Below are 17627 nucleotides of genomic sequence, written 5' to 3' on the forward strand. Positions count from 1 at the left end.
CCACATCACAGATGTAATAAGGCAGAGGAGAGTCATCCAGCATGTTGGCAGCGGTGTCAGTTGGTGTATGAGCTTCACCTTCACTCATGAAGAGATAATCAGCCCACTGGAGTGTTTAATCTCAAAAATGTCTGCTGAACCATAAAGCACTTCACACAGCTGCTTCAGTCTGCACAGAGGCAGCGCTGGACACATTTCAGTCCCTGACAGACGAGCACAGCTCGTCCGTCTTGGACTTAACTGACTGACGAGCTGCTCCAAACACAGAGCCCCCCCTTCTGATTCGATACGTTTGAGGAACGCTCCGTATCGAGCTGCACACGGGACCTTCTGTACCGTAATGTTTTGTCTTTCAACTATGACTTCTCATGAGATGATGGAATTGTTTCAGCTGGCAGTCATGTTTGGCTGCTGAAACGCTCTGGGAGGATTGTTCAGTCAAGTGCCACAGTTGGAGTTTGAACTCCAGCTGTCAGCACTAGTTTACCGAGCCAGCGGTGGAGACTGCTGGAAGAACACGTTATCTTTGCAGGGAGGGAATGAAAGATTAGCTGCAGGTAGGAGGGAAAGTATAAGAAGCAATCAATAAAGACTGAATAAGCTATACAGTGACCTGAAAGTAGTTGCAGGCAGACATTTTCACTCTCTTTTATTTGTATCAGAATGCACAGTGTAATATGCTGGACCTCTGTTATCTCTGAGCTAAATTGTCAGTTCAAAGACGTGCTCACAGGCACCTCTGTGTCCTCTGAAACAATTCAAACATGTGCTGTCAGAAAATGAGCTCCCATTTACACTAAAATGTTTCTGTGATTAAAAATGAATTTCCTTGTTGTTATTCTTAGTAACTGACCTTTAGCCTTGCACCGTCCTATTCATCTTTGTTATAAACAGAGAGCGGCTGCTTCAGTGCCACTGGTGCTCTGTGGCTTTTTAAGGTGCCTTCTTAAGCCTCTGCCTATCAGCTGTCCTAATTATACCTACTCTGTATGATAAGCCAAATAAGACCAAGCCACTGCCGAGATACAGAAGGCCATTTGACTAAAGGTTATTCCAAGAAAAATGTCACTTTCAAAAAAAGGTCTAAATGCAGAAAAGAGGCAGAAGGTTCTCACACAGCACAGTTTTGATTTCCTGGTGTTCTCAGCTGGGAAGATCAAAGAGGAACAACCAATTCTGAACCAATCCACACAAAGATATGAGGTTCGCTTCAGTTTCTGGCTTTAGCTATACATTTCTCTGCAGTTTGATATGTAAATGCACCAAATGGGTTTCAATTAATAATTTACCAGTGTGTCATGAAGGTCAGTCGCCTCAGTGTTTTTCCACCGGTTTTACACCTGGTAAGTGGTCGATGAGGAAGCTCATGCTATTAGGCTGGATGTAGGAAATTAGAGCAGTGGTCCCAGTAGGGTTGGAGTCTTGGAATGTGATCAGGATGCCATGAGAAATTAGTCTGCAACCATCTGTCTGCTCATGTCTCAATATGTTCAAAAATGTGTGGAGCAAAGTCTTTCTCCTCACAGCCAAGAAAAGAAAAAAAAAACAATCAAAGCTCCAATAATATTTAGTAATTAATAGTTGAGTAGTAACATGTTCCCAATACAGATAATGACTTTAGGCACATGTAAAAGGCTTTGGAGGGAGGTGCAGGCTAATCGATAGATTCTAAAGGATTCTGATAGGCCGGTGATGTGCCAAAAAAATGAGTTCTGTTGTGGAAGTGTAGCTGTTTTGTCTCATCCATACTGTTGCAGCACATACATACTCATACCTTCATGTCTACGGTTATAGCAGACGAATTAAATTGTGAAATGGTAAAGTTTGTGAAATGAAAATGTGAAGTATCCAGGAAAGGTTGTAGTTTGTCATGCTCATAGGCTTTTGTTTGTAGGATTTCTGAGGCTTCTGTGTCTTATAAAATGTTTAGATTTTGCAGCTAAAGAAGCTGTATACAATAATAATATTTGAGGTTGGTCTTACTTTCCTCGATTTAAATACATGCTGTAATTTAATAACTGTAATATTTTATTCTATCAATAGAAATGCTGTTAAAGGGCCAATACAGCCTGTGCTCCTAAGCTTATTTCTTTCTCCAAATGACTTGAATTCATTCTTGGTTATCATATATAAGAAATTATAATTCAACCACCCCCCTTATGCCCATGAAGACCCCCTTAAAAAAATAATAAACCTTAAAAATTGGTATTTTCCACCTGCCAAAAAGTGATTAAGGCCTCTACAGGGTGCCTGAGTCAAAATTACTTGAAGTTATTCTTGTCTGTAAAACTCATGAAGACCCCTTTAAAGGATCAATAAACCTCAAAATTAGTTGTTTAACACCTGCTAAAAAGTAATTGTAGTGAAAGTCCACTGCGTTGCATGTACCTCCACCCACCTAAACCTGCCCCCTTACTCTTTACTCTGACTGTATTTGTCCATTATTCGAAGGATGTCTACCAAACCTGGCATTTTTTCATGGATACGCGCTAATGACTGGCCAACTACAAATAAAAAGTTAAATGACTTAGGGTTAAAAAGTTAAAGCTGCATTATGGGATCCAGTCAAGAAGGACTGGATGCTATTGAGAAATGACCCACATAGATCAAGCATATCTTCCATCTGCCGGTAAGGTTGATAAGGTTATGATACCCAGAGAAATCCATTCTCTTTATGTTAAGCGCCACCTAAAATGCGCACAAATTATTGCTTTTAATCCACATTTTGATGAGTGAATAATGCTTCTCTGTGAATTATTACCTTAATAGACAGTGTAAAGGGTCCACTGTGTTTTATAGCTGCAGAATACCTCTGAAACTTCTAATGAATGATCCAATTAGCTTTAACTATGAAACTACAATGAAAACCACTCTTCAAAAGAAATGCAATCAAAACCTCTAAAAAAAGAAAAAAGAAAAAGCTAATACTTAAAACACAGTTCCTCTTTGCTACAGTGGATTAAAATGGGTTTGATTTAATATCTTTGTATTGGATTTAGAGGATCAGAATTGGTTTGATCATAAGAGGATTAGAGCGAATTGGTTGATCTTTGTAGTAGAACCTTCTTTTTAGCCACATACTAAGAAATTTCAATATTGCGCACAGATTTAGACACAGTATTATAATTATTAAACTGGTCTGATTAAAAATACTTTCCCCCCCTCTCTCTACCTCTCTTGTGCTGCTTTGCTTCCACATGCGTCCCCTTACAACAGCTCAGCAACAAAGCATCATTGGACTGAAATCCTTGAATAATACGCAGGCCTTCAGTGATGTGATGTGACCTTGGGTCAGTTTATAATTAAACCCCAGCTGAAGCTGCCCTCCATTCTCCTATAAAGGTTTTAAAGGTCATACATATGATGGGGGGGGGGGGGGATACTCTAAAAGAGGGGAAACAGGCAAGATCTTTGAGAGGAATGTACAGTGATAGCTTAAGGAAATGGCAGTGCTGTTAGACTGTATCCTGGCTGCTGTTTATCTTATTCGACTCAAAACACACTGTCTGTGAAATAACTAAGTATAGCTGTCTATGAATAAAATAGTTATAAGGTGGTACAGGTAAGTTATCCGTTAAAGTGCTCTGCAGGTTTGCGTGCAAAGTCAAAACGAATATGCATTAATTCAGTTTGATTTGATTTTTTTTTTTTTTTGCCTTGAGCACCATTTATCTTGGCTTTTATGCAGCCACTGAAATGATGTGCGATATAAAAAATGTTCCTCCCCCAGAGCTAAATCATTCATGTATATGTCTAGACAACAGTATGTCAAAGAAATCCATTTAAAGGTCAAGTAAAACTGGAAAAAAAAAATGTTTACAAGGAAAGAAATGTTGAGTCAATAATAATGTTGGCACTTTTTTAGCAAGCCTGGAAAAGTAATTTAGATCCTCTAGACGATGTCTTTTAGATGATATGATGATTTCTTTTTCATATTTCGGCTGGAATGGAATCTGTGTACTCAGATAGCAAAATAATAAAAAAAAATGTTGAGATGCAAAAACCTCATTTATCCTCCTGTTTTTTCTACATTCATTTCTCACTAATTTCAATCAGTTTTTAAACAAATTTGGATGGTTTATATGACGTGCCTGAGTTACATGAAACTGTTTGGATGTGATAATGAGAAGATTACTGAAATCACATCTGATACATAATTATACAGCATAACCAGGATAGTGCTCTGGAAAAGTAGACCTAGAACTGACTGAAACATTCAACCAATTGAGAATGAAGACAATCACATGTTCTTGTCCACAGCATGCTTGTCCCCCATACCTGTTACATTGATGTAATGGGCAACACAACCTCACTAAAAAGGCCACATTTGGTCAATAACACATCCACCAGCATAAGGCCTGACATCTCCCCAACATGGGACTGATATAGCTGCAGAACTCAGACTAAGAAGTAAGAGGGTAAGTCAAGGATGTGGGGGTCCGAGGTTCCTCCTGACACCATAAGCTGTTTTGTTTTCACCCAGTGTTAAGTTTCCATTTCACCTGTGATTAGGTGTCTTTTTTAAGTGTGGCTAAGTTGGCATTAAATATACGTAAGGGGTTTGGTAAAGGTCATCTTCCAAAAATTGGTTTCCATTTTTGTCTGCCATCGGGATGAGTCCCCACATGAACACACCAGAGAACTATGCTTACATGTTCTGCTTTCAAGGACTGAAACATTGACCTCCTGTTTTCTTGGTGAAGATGGGCTGGAAATAGGCTCTTGGATTTTCTAGCATTCTTGCTTTTTCTTAGAAAAAAATCTACATCTTAAGGAAAGACACTTGAAATCATGAATTGTCACTTTTTGAACACGTCCTCTAAATAATTGTGTTTTCAGATTGTTGCCAGTGACACAAATGTTGCACAGACACATGCATCATATTTTTTTTTCTATTTTCTTATAGTTTCATAAAAAGCAGATTTAAAGGACTCATGATGTTGTAAGCTTGTTATTCAGGTTCTGTGAGGTCTTTCCCCAGTCTGGTAATCCATCATGTGGGAGGATGAGGAAGAATGGCCATGATACTATGAATTACCTCCTCCTCCAACACACACACACACAAACACACACATTCCCCTGAGTCATCAGCAGCCACCACAGTCCCTCTGGGAAATGCCAGGTGGTGGAGAACAAGAGGAAAATATGATGGGAGGAAGGATGGTGAACAGAAAGAAACACAGAGAAAGAGGGAAACAAAAGGCAGAGTTAAGGCTGAGATATCCTCACAGCAGCCAGGGCAGAATGCTCGCCTCCTCTGCAACAGACAACCTATCTGGAACTGCTGAAATCCCAACAAATCTTTTGCACAAGCACAGCTATGCTCTTTATGTATGTGCCCATCTCAAGGAACACTACATTTCAGTCTGTGACATGACTGTTTGAGCCCGAAGGTGAATGGAGTGGTCAGGGTGCTTGACCTAATCCCCATTAGCTGTGTGGCACTTCTATGTGTGAGTGGTGTGTGTAACACCGCTGAGCTGAGGCCTTGACAATATGTGCATGTAAGCACATTATGCTCACCTTTAATAGAGGCTAACATGATGAATTCCTTCACTTAAGTCCTGTAATGACCATCTCACCAAACACACAGACACATACTGCTTTAAAAATACATCATTTAGATAATTCATACTGTTGGAGGAAAAACAACAACAGAAACTGTTAAATGTTTGATTCCGTTTTTCTCCATCAGACATTGCAGCGCAAACATGAAGAGGAGAAAGACCATCGGTACATCAATACAAATCGAGAGGACACACTTCATCATGCTGCTGTTCCATTTAAAAACAATGCAGAAGATGACAATGGATTTTTCTCATCAACATCTCACTAGAAATTCCCAAGAAAGGTCACCATCACTCATCCACCAACACCAGCCATCTGACAAGAAAAACCCCCAAAATGGAAAAGTAAGTGGACAACATGTTCCAAACATAAACAAGTGGAACACTTTTACTCAGTAGCTACAAAGTCTCCTTAAAAAAAATACTTTAAAAGTTACATTTTAGTGTTACTTTAGTGTAACTTCTGTGTAAACTTAGCGTTCAATGTGCAAAGTCTCAAAAAACCTTGGATGAGGCTGTGGGAGAAGTTTGCCTTCTAAAACATGTTTACTGCTCTGAAACCGTCGGAATCATCACAGAGTTGTGTTAAAGTTTTTATTCTGAAGAGTTTTTCTTTTTGGTCTGAAAGCAGGATTTTGTTGTACAAGTTGATTTAACGGTGTATAAATGGCACTAATGCCAGATAAAGGCCTAACTTTCTAATGGTAATGTCTATCCTGCGATCAAGTATTAATAACACACTGAATATATGCAAAAACTTAACAAAGCTACATGGTATTTATTTCCATACAAAAAGCAACAGTGCAGCTTGTGGGCAAGTTATGCAACCAGTATATTCTCCAGCACTGAGTAACACTGGCAAAACAGGGCCGAATAAAGAGAATAAAACAGTACACACTGTTCTGTATGTAGCACTCCCCATCGTGCAGTGAACTACGCTTCAGCAGACTGCACTGAAAGTAACAGCCACCATCTTCTGTGACATTCTCCCAGTTCCTGGCAGAACTGAGCAGTGGTGGTAGTGCATGCATAAAATAAAGTTTTCCTCGGCTCTTTAGTGGAAATGGTGCTGTCACTTTAACGTCCATCTCTCTGCGAAGTTTAATTTAACAGTTGAACCTTTGCTGCAAGACCTCATTAAAGATCAATTTAACACTTAAAAGCCTTGACTAGGCTTCTTTATATGGTGTAGAAACCACAGTTATTCTTTAAAATCTCAGATGTACCGTGGGCCTGGTAACAGTCCACATGCAAAGCTCTATTCAGACTACACAAAGTAACAACACTTTACACTGTTTTTTAAATCACCATAATGCTGACGTTTAGGTGGATTTTCTCCATTTTTTTTACTCACTATTCAAACCACTGACAGAAAAAAAGCAGAGCAACAGAAAAAGAAGCGAAGGTCATGTCAGTTTTATGGCAGCTCGCCCTCCCAACGTACATTTGTTTCATTTTTCAGAAGGAAGTGTTGCAGTGCTGCAGCTCCAACAGGCTACTCCTGCTGAGACCTTAAAGAGAACAATATCAGATCCATCTTGCCAAATCAATTTGTATTATTTTTAAAGATGTGTTAAATGCTATTGGCAGAAATTATTTTTTTCCCCCTCACAAATTTAATATGGTGCTCCGTCTCTACTCTTCCTGGGGTTCCTCATCAAGATGTTAAATGCCTTTTCATTTTTCACTGTAATCCCCAAAAGGCAGAGATACAAAAGTTGAAGGTCAATCAGCTCAGAGGAGAAGGCCCATTATACATTACTGACCACTTAAACATCCATCTTTAGCACCTGACATAGGTCACGGCTTCTTTTTTTTCCACAACTGATCAAGCAGGTTGAAGAAGATTTTGATTATGATTACTGTAAAAGGAAAATTATGAAAAGTTCAGGTCACATCCTCTTGCCAAATCTCTGTTGAATGGCAGGGCTGCAGGCCTCCAAAGTAGTGAATGAATGTGATGTAATTATTGTAAACACGCACTCACCACCATAAAAAGAATTTCCTTATTTATCTTCATTGCAATATGCTTACGTCCTGTATTCAAAACATTTGATAGAATTGTATTCGTATGTAGATTAGCTTCATTTATTCTGGAGTGTTGCAGAGCAGTGATTAATATCAAGTGTTAGAAGTTTATCTCACAAGCAAATGTCTCATAACAAACTGTGTCAATATGAAATATGTTTCATAGAAGAAGCAGCTCCTCATCACTTTATGGAAATATATTCACGGTACAATGGCTGCATGAGTTATTGGTACTAATGTGTCATGTTAAAACTGTGCTATTGTGTTCTTATATGAGGAACTGGCACTGCATTATCACACAGATGAGATGCCGCTACCAGAACACACACACACACACACTCATTGTCTTCTTCAAAACTGCCACAGTGCTGACAAAGTTTGTCAAAAATTAAAGAGAAAACAAAGTGCCATCCTAAAAACAGACGACAGAGAGTTATGAAACGCCTCTCTTATCTCTGCTCCGCACAGCCATCAGGAAGAAACCCACAACAATAGGAAAGCACTTTCTCTCAGCAATTACCACTAACAGTATTTTATCCCTATTCAACTTTGCTGTTTTTATAGCTCACTAAAGTACATTTTGCACAATGATCTTATCCCAGCTGGTGATCTCTGATACTGCTGACATTATTATATTTTTTGTCTGTATTGAGCTCAAACAATGAAGTGTAGCAGCAGGGCAGGGGAGAACAAAGAGACATCTATATACATATGGATACTTCATAATATTAAGAGATGTGCAATTTGCATAATATTAAGAGCATGTGGGTTGTTCCTAAACCCCCACTAAAAGCATCCCTCAGTTGTATATAAAGTCGCCTTCCTGAGATTTGCATGTGAAGCACATCCTCAGTGCATCTAGTGGTTATTACATTCACATTCCCCATTAATATTGATTTCCTTTTTTCCCCACACTGAAATCAGATTGCTGCTTATGTCTCACTGACAATAACAGCATCATTTAAATCCTTTATGGAGATAGCCTGCATTTTGGAGCTGGAGTTGTAATAAACTGCACATAAAAAACAGTCAATGAGCAGGCAGATTAATAAAGGATTTTACAGTTAGACACTTGAAATGCTTTTAAATCTTATGGTTCGTTAAATCATATGCCAGTGCCATGTGAAGAAAAACATGGCAGAGTATCATCTGCAAAAAAGTGCACCCTGGTTTTACGGTTTACACCTTAAGCTAATGATAACATTGATTATAGCCTACTTGCAGTATGTTGTATAGGGACACCGATTTTATATTTAGCTCACACGCTGTGGGTCAAAACAGTATTTATGTTAGCAAGTCTAATCTATGCAATCAGCTATTGACTAAGCCTTCATTTCCACTGAGAGTAGTGTGTTAGTCTGTGGGTGTGCCATAAATATCTGCATAATTAAGCATCCATCATTATTTATACAGTCAGGCATCCAGTGGAAGTTTATAATTGGTCAAATTATATCTCTGTACATGTGGTCCAATGATAGTTTCCTCAGCTTTTGCAGCCTTACATATGACCATAAAGGCAATCCAACCTTTGTTTCTGGAGGCAAAGTAGTAAACATATTGCAAAAATAATCTTTTGGATCTTTTGGATTAAACCACCAGAATTTCAAAGTAAGATGCACATTTTAAAGTTGATTTTTGAACTTAGCAACACACACTATGAACCATGTGTAAACACAAACAAACCTAGATGTAGGATTAATTTATAAACAATGGCCGTTAAACTTTATATAAGTATATATTCAAATTCAAATGTTACTTTCAGCTGAAGCTGAGGCAGGGGAGTATTCTAGCTGCATTATTAATCATCACCCATAACCTTTATGGGCCGAAAGAAGAGAAAGCATTATTTTTCTGGCCTTTTCTGGCCAAATCAGTGTTCAGCAGGGAAATGAAGCAGAGTTGCAGCCAAGCGGCTTCAGTGTGAGACTGAACATGGAGCGCTGTGGGGGAACAGCGGGGCAACGAATGGGGTTTGAATCAGAGTGACATTTCCAGGCCGTTTTAACGAGAGCTTGTCAAGGTGGTTAGAAGGTTTGATACAGCTGTTCTCAGCTCTCTGTATAGCAAGGTCGTCAAGTTTGGCTGTTTGGCTGACAGCTAGCGAGGAGAGTGTGAACAGTGAAGGGCTGCTGTCCACATATCACAACACTGCAGCCCTGAGCAGAACTGGGAAAAAAAGTGGGGTGAATTACAGGGAGGAAATAACATACCCCCACCCCAACATACAGTTCAAATCAAGGATCCTCAGACAGGTTATGCTGGGAGACTCCCCTGTAGACAGCTGCATGGACTGCTAACAAAGAAACTTTAAAGTCCATCAGGAGAATTAAATCCACATATCTACAGTGTATTGGGACCTACAGGATCTGTACGTACAGATGCAGGTAGTGACCTTTTTCAAAGCTTGTCTTTAAAAGCAAAGAGTGTCTTTCAAGCACATGCTCAGTGGAGGCCTTTGTAGCATCCCTTCATATCGTTCCTGTGTGTCACACAGACCCTCTCGGACACCCATGAAAGCATAAAGTGAGATACACACCTTAGATTTTCAGCGTAAAAACGGACTTCAGTACAGAAAAGCCTTTCTAAAGATCCTGTGCCAAACCCATGTAACAGCATGTTCAGTGATCTCCAGTTTGTCCGATCTGTACTAATGCAGGTGGCATATGTTGAATCACATACCTTCACCGCTATTTTGACAACATAAGTGCATCCACACAGACAAATATAGCAACAGGTAGTAAACTATCAGTGTAGTCTGGCTGGTGTAAATGGTGCACTTTCAATGGTCAAAAGCTGTGAGTAAGGATGCTGACCCTCATCTCCTCGTCTGGGCTTCATACTGGGAGGGATATGAGAACAAGTTGTACGAATATCTTCTATTTTTAAAAATCCAAATATGAGTGCACAACATGCTGTTGCTGATTTAAAACAAAACTACGCAGGTAAAATTCACAAGTAGCTTTTCTTTGATCTGTAGGAAGATCCAACACGCCTGCTGTGTTCCTCTGTGAGATCAACTGGTACATATTGAACTTGTGTATGTTAAAACTGTTAAAATATGTGTAATCTCAGCTCACCGCTTGATGCATGGATCATGCTGATATGTTGACAGCAGTGTCTCCATGTGACATTCAAACCTGCCTCAGAAAATCTGTTCTATACAGTAAATATTGGTTTACGTCCCTGTCTCCACATTTTGTGTTTGTACATTTTGTAATGTTTACTCTTGAGTCCATGTGAAGCACTCTGTTGTTTATTTTAAATGCTTGCTACAGCCCATGTTTCTAAGTAGAAGAACTGAATACAAAAGTTAAACAAAGATCCAAAAGGAAAGTAACAACCTCGCACACTGTGAAGTACAGCGGGGATGATGTTTGTGTATTCTCTTGCCGTGTGCCGCCGCTGTCTCGACGGTCCACAGTTAATGGATGCTTGATTGAAAGGAAAGCTGAGGCAAGAAAAGCACATTAAATTATGCATCGCTAAAATGCTGAAATGTGAATTTGCAGTAGCACCAGATTTAAAGTTGGGTCTGTGCATGTAAGGCAAAAACATTAGCGATGTTTTGCCAACTCAACACAACCCAAACAACGACCTTTCTCACACACTAACCATGAAGCTGTCATCCATAAAAACCTACCCAAACTGAGACAGTCTGACAGAGAACATGAACCACGGCCTCTAGGAGTCCAGGAGGGTAGGGGTGGGGGGTGTGGGGTAGTGTGGGGGATTTATAATTCATCACAACACAGGCAAACTCTTTGCACCTGGGAGTCAATATGGTCTAAGGGTACAGAGCGAATGAGAACATTGTTTTACTGTACAGTTCCTTACAAAACAGAAGCAACGCTCCAGCAAACACCATAACATGAAGCTGCAGCGGAGCGGAGGGACGGGGAGGAGGAGCAGGAACAGAGATGTTGCTCATCAGATCAATATCCTATTCCATGGTCAGATGCACACAAAATCCCTCATTTTCTCTCTTTTTTTTGGTAACATTTTCAATTTCTAAAAGACAGAAGACACACAGCGGTGCATTAACCATGCAGGGAGTAAAGTGCTGGAAGGGAAAGAGACTGCTATGGAGACAGAGAGAAAGAAAAACATATATTGATATATTAACTTAAAATAAATAATAGTGTCATGGATGATCAACTGAGATTTTATCTCTCTATTGAGTAGAAATTTGTTAAAAATGTTTAACACACATATGAAAGCTTTCCTGCAGGGTGTTTTAATGCACCGTATGATGCAGACAATGATCTGATCAAAGAAAGGGAGAGGTTTACAAAAAACTGTTGAAGTGAAAGGCAATACACTGATTGACACGGATATGTTAAAAGCACACAGTACACTGTAAATCTACTGATGATAAAGTAAATATGATTTCTTTTTTAATCTGATACACTGTAACGAAATCATTCATTGCACACCACAGCATAATCAGCATGCTTAACTCCTGTACGATGACCGGAGGTGACCTTTAGCATAAAGCCCAAACAAATACAATCAGAAACACACAGGGTTTAATCCCTTCTGATCCTCGGTTGTCCACTCAGAGCCGGACACTGCTGCAGCTGAAGCAAAGACATGAATAAGAACAAAGCAGTGTGTGAAGGCTGAGTGGGTGCTACAACACGACCCCAGACTCCAGACAGATACACAGGACTTACTAGAAAGTCAAAGTGTGTGCATGTGTGTGTTTGTGTATACAGATGAGGGGGTTTGGTGGGGGGGTGAAAGGGGGGTAGTGGGTCGTATCTTGGTGGATTAGCGAAGCAAGTCGCTGGCAGAAGCTTACACTGCTGTGTGGTGTTTGCTGAAACCAGATGTCAGGGTGCTGCATTTCTCTTTTTGTCCTGTCAATTTTCTGGTTGGAGTAAAAATGCCCAAAAAATGGAGATTAAGACGACTTTTTCAAGGCAGTAAAAGCATTTTTCAGAAAAGTCAAGGAAAGCAGTGCGAGCAGTTTTTATACACTTACTTCTGATTTACTTCCAGTGTAGCTTCTTACTCATGTTTTACATAGTTTAATATTATTATCAATATTCTTTTTTACTTATGATACTTTACTTATCTCACTTGAATTTATGCTTCTAACAGCACATGCCTCTCCCTCCATCACTTCTTTCACTTACCTCCCTTTTCATCACCTATTTTTTCTCTCTCTCTCTCTCTCTCTCTCTCTCTCTGGGCTTTTCTCCAGATTACACAATGGCCAACAAACAAACACTGGCCCCGGTCCTCAGCAGGCAGAGAGGACACAGAGCAGCAGGGCAGAACAGCAAGGTTGCTGATATCACTTTCCACATGATCCCTCTGCAATGCCTGCTCACTGTACTATAGCAGCAGCACTGCTTTTTCAGAGCAAAATGGCAGCTTAAACATGTCAATTTAAAAAAACACTGTGCCCTCATTTACCCTAATGATAAATTATTACTATTGTGCAGCACTACTAACTCTAGTAGGATTTTGAAAAAAACAACTTTTTCTGAAGTTTTCAATCATTTCACTGAAGAAGGCTAAGAAAACATTTTTAAATGATCAAGAAGAGCGATCATGAATTCTGAGATGTATGAAGAAATGTTTTCATTTGATATTCTTCAAGAAGTAAGAAAATTAATTTGTATACACTTCTGCAAAGTAGGCTGATTGATCTATTGGCACAAACTCTGCAGTATATTATTAATGGGGGACCACAGACCTCCATGTGACAATGTCCAAAACTAAGCATGTTTGCAGCCTGAAGAAAAAAAAACACTAAATTATGTGATGGATAAAAGCTGAGGCATGATCCCTTTGAGGGATGCTACTTATATGAACTTATATAAACACTCTGGAGCTAGAGGAACTTTATGGATTTATGGTAAATATGTGTTAGCAGTTATCTGGGCTGAAAGGTCTATCCTATGTGTGACATATGCATGTGTATGCAGGTGTAATAATGGCATATTGTTTTGAACTCTAAAGGGGCCCTTCTTTCCACCAAATGTCTGTTTAGACTCGAGGGACATGACAACCATTATCTGTTCAAGAGAGAAAATTATGAACCATAACATCCCCCACACCCACACAGACACACACACAGACACTAAAACCTGAGATCCCCCGTCTAGCCAGTGTGTTAAAAGGTACCAGACTTTCACTCATTTAACACTCGAGTGAGCACGATGGGAAAGTGCTCTCTACCATCCTCTCGGAAAGTGGCAGCAGGGTGTAAAGGTTTAATCGCCCGTCATGTCCGATACATCAGGACGTCTTGTCATCAAAATCTCACCTCCGGTCGCTGTGACTCAGGAAATCTCAATCTGCCTGCTTGTGTGTCCTGTTGTGTTTGTGAGAGGAAGTATTTTAACAAAAATAAAGAGAAGATAATCCTATACAGCCTGGGAGGGGTTTTAAAAATTAAATTTCAATAATTAGAATGAAAAAACAAAAATGTTTAAAAACAGGAGGTGGAAATTAACCTCACTACACACATAAGTGTTACTAAGGTATATGGCGCATCTCGACAACTTCAAATATATTTTAAAAAAATACATGAAAGTGATTTCCACTTCAAACAAAGTCCTCTCTGAACCTCGAAGTCACCGAGTGGAGAAAACGTTGATGGTTTTACAGATAATTACAGCCAGGCACTGATTCAGTGTCTGTTTGAAGTGGAGGTGAAAGAGTTGAAGTGATGTAAAAATTAAACCTTGTAATGTGACATTACATCAATTTTGTTGGCAGAACTATTACAGAAGAGCTACACTGCTTGTTTTAATGAACTGACAGGCTTTCAGCAGGAGGAGGGCTTAATGGCACTGTAGAGCACCTTTTGAGCAAGGCACTAATCGCTATTTGCTCAAAGTCAATTCAGGAGAAGACGAAGAAGAAGAGAATTTTATTTTGCACCCACTCAAAGTTTTAATAACCTCTATGTATTATACATTAAAGTCATAGCTTGGGAGTTTTGCATATAAATGGACGTTCATTACATTTAAGCCCTCCGAGTTCACACAATGCTGATTAAGCCTATCAGTGCCAGATAAATCTGTCCAGGAAGACCCTGCAGTTTAAATATCAGTGTCTTCCTGGATGTTTCTGCACTGGCATTCCAGCAAAGATACATATGACAACCAGCAAGGACCGAAGAGGGGATTCATCTTGTTTTTAAATCTCTAAATCACATATGTCAAAGTCAAGGCCCGTGGGCCGGATTCGGCCCTGCTCTAAATGGTCTAGAATTTTCTCTAAACTACTCTTCACTGAAAATGCACCTGGCAGATTTCTCAGATCTTCAAGTATATGTTTCTCTCATTGTATCAAATCAACAGTAAATCTGCAAACACAGTGCTCACAGTGGTCTTACTCTGCAGGAATGTCTACCTCAGGAACAAAAGTCTTCTCCATCTGTGTCATCTTTTAAAAGTAAACCTAAAACTCTTCTTTTTACACAGGACACACAACCCTCTGCCTTTGCGTGTATGGTCTTTATGCAAATTGAATCTGTTGTGAGAAATGTGACTTTACTTGACTCGATGATTGCCTATACAGCCACATAACTACATATTCCGGTTTCCACTATCCAAGGCAGTGAGGCAATATCTGGGTCTAAAAGTAATCAGTGTCAGAAAGCTAGCTAACACATCTTGTAGCTTTAAATTATATCCAGAACTTGTATTGCTGTTTCCAGGTTCAAGGGTTTATGTGTGTATTTGTTTTTGATTGATTTACAATTTACAGAGTTCCATCATAATTAGCAATCATGGCATTTTCCCTTCAGAATTAGACACAACTTGAAAAAGAAAAATGAGATAATTTGTAACATCATACATTATGTCTTTAGTCAGATTTAAACAGCATGATGTGTCAGGACCTCAGAGGACTTCCAGAAAACTCAATGAGAGAAAAACTTGAAAAGGAAGGATGAGATTAAAGTTCTCCAAACGTTGCTCCCTCTCACAGTTCTCACCCTCTCTACCAGCTTTACATTTGAGATGAGAAAAATGCGCAGTAGCTGACAGAGTATACGTGTGTTTGTGAGTGTGAGAGAGGATGAGTAAGACACTAAGACACTGGAACATTGCCACATCAAGAGCAGAGCGCAGCAGGGCAGACGGAACCAAAGGTCTGTTCCTCAGGGGGAGTTATTAAGGCATTGCGCAAAGCCCACAGGGGAGTGAAAAGGCAGAAAGGAGAGCTCATTATCCATAATGTAGAAGAAGATGAACGCTCGCTCAACATGGCGAGGAAAACTTACACACTCTCATGACATTGCTAAAAAAAATTGTAGCTGAAATGACTGCAGTGAAAGTAAATAAGTGGATTTTCTCTACAGACGAGGAGTTAATGAAGACGTTAGGGATGGCGGGGGGGCAGGACAATCACAGTTCAACATTTCCCACAACCTAAATCAATGTAAGTACCTGACAATGCTGCAGGGACATAATATTCACTCTTTGACAACACTTAAAACTGACAGATCCAATCATAAAAGGGGCAAAGATAACAGTCAATGGAGCTTACTTGACCTGTTCATTATAAACAATGAACAAAACAAAGTACGCACTTCACCAACTATAATCCAACATGGAGCTATGATTCGATAGATGATTTTCAGATTACTTCAGATTAATTCAATCTGAAGTTATTTGCTCTTCTGTTGCATTACATTGCAGCTGACCTACCTGGTTGATGATGTAGATGCCGTAGTCGATCTTCTGCCGTCTGAGGATAGGGTGGAGGTAGTGGAGCCAGTACTTCAGGTGATTCTCTCTGTGTCGGAATGGGATGATGATGGCCACCTAAACAACAGGGACAGCTTCAGATTACATTTGTGTTCAGGTACATTTTACTGATTTATTCTGAGCAGCATTACATTTAATTAGTATTAACAAAACAAAGAAGATACATACTATAACCAGCTCACAGTATAAAACCCTCCTTATTAATGCTGCAGTAATCATAATGTACAAAGCAGCTCTTAAAGGCATCACATACAGTGTTTGTGACTGTCCTGTGTTCAGAGTGCCACTGTCCTGTACTATGTTTTGTGTACCTGAAGTAGTTCTCAGGTGTCCAAGGTTGAGCTGTAATTCACTAGAAGTTCATGGTAATTTGATGAAGACTGGCAGGGAACTGACCTAGGTTTCTGTACAGTTAAGCATTGTGATGGGCGCACCTGCTGATGGAAGCACCCTAAAGAGGTGTCATGTAAAGGTCAATGTCAAACGCCTAAAAGTTGTCTTTGCAGCTGCCAAATATGATTCACAACTTAGTTTTTAGAGTGTCTAAACAGCTGACAAGCAAACCAGCATTCTGTAAGGACGCCTGGTTTACTTAATTTAATCCACAGGAAAAGAGAGGTAATCCCATTTCTGCTAGGAAGGAAGCACGGAAAGAAGGAAAGAAAGAAAGAAAGGATGTGCATAAAACTGCTATCCAGATCATGAGACTTGCAGTAAGTCACTTAGTGTAACTTCCCAACTCAGAATTCTGACATATTATGCTATTTTTTAACTTTTAACAAAAACACTGACATATTTCATATATTGTAAATGTCCTTTAGATACTTGTTTTTTAGTTCATACCTCATGATTTTGCTTTTTGTACTTTTTAACCTGCTGCTCTAACATTTTCACATAGTTTAGCTTGTTTTTCATGTTTCATTCTTTTTTCTTTAATCTTCCTTTTCCAAAAAACTTTCATTAGAAAAACTTGCAAGGTGAAACATGTTTTATTGAAAACACTTATAATCGAGGTTATTGGTATTAAATACAAACACTAACCTTCCACCTAGGCCTGCAGTCGGGAGGCGTGTATCGGCCCCCTTCAGTCACATTGGGGTTTTCCTTCTGCACTCGTTCCATGGTCATCTGGGAGCTGAACTCTATCAACAAACGTCCCACTGAGGAAAAAAGAAGAACAGAAGAAAGAGTTAGTGAGATAAAGCAGATAACAGAGGATGGACAGATGATAGAAAGAAGAAATGGAAAAGAAGAAGCCAGGCATGTGGGGAATGAGGGACAGAGAGGGAGAACTTTCAGC

At 39.5% G+C, this 17627-nt stretch overlaps 1 protein-coding gene across 2 annotated transcripts in view; it reads right to left on the bottom strand.

The window, feature by feature from the left end:
* Positions 1 to 17627, bottom strand: part of b4galt2 (UDP-Gal:betaGlcNAc beta 1,4- galactosyltransferase, polypeptide 2) — a 120105-nt gene that overhangs the window by 43352 nt on the left and 59126 nt on the right. For both annotated transcript variants that reach the window (XM_028428318.1, XM_028428317.1), the window contains 2 exons: positions 17369 to 17487; positions 16268 to 16384 (listed from right to left, as the gene is read on the bottom strand). In XM_028428318.1, coding sequence (XP_028284119.1) covers positions 16268 to 16384; positions 17369 to 17487 — 236 coding nt within the window. The remainder of the gene's footprint in view (positions 1 to 16267; positions 16385 to 17368; positions 17488 to 17627) is intronic.

The sequence above is a fragment of the Parambassis ranga genome, chromosome 17, assembly GCF_900634625.1.
Source record: "Parambassis ranga chromosome 17, fParRan2.1, whole genome shotgun sequence".
NCBI lineage: Eukaryota > Metazoa > Chordata > Actinopteri > Ambassidae > Parambassis > Parambassis ranga.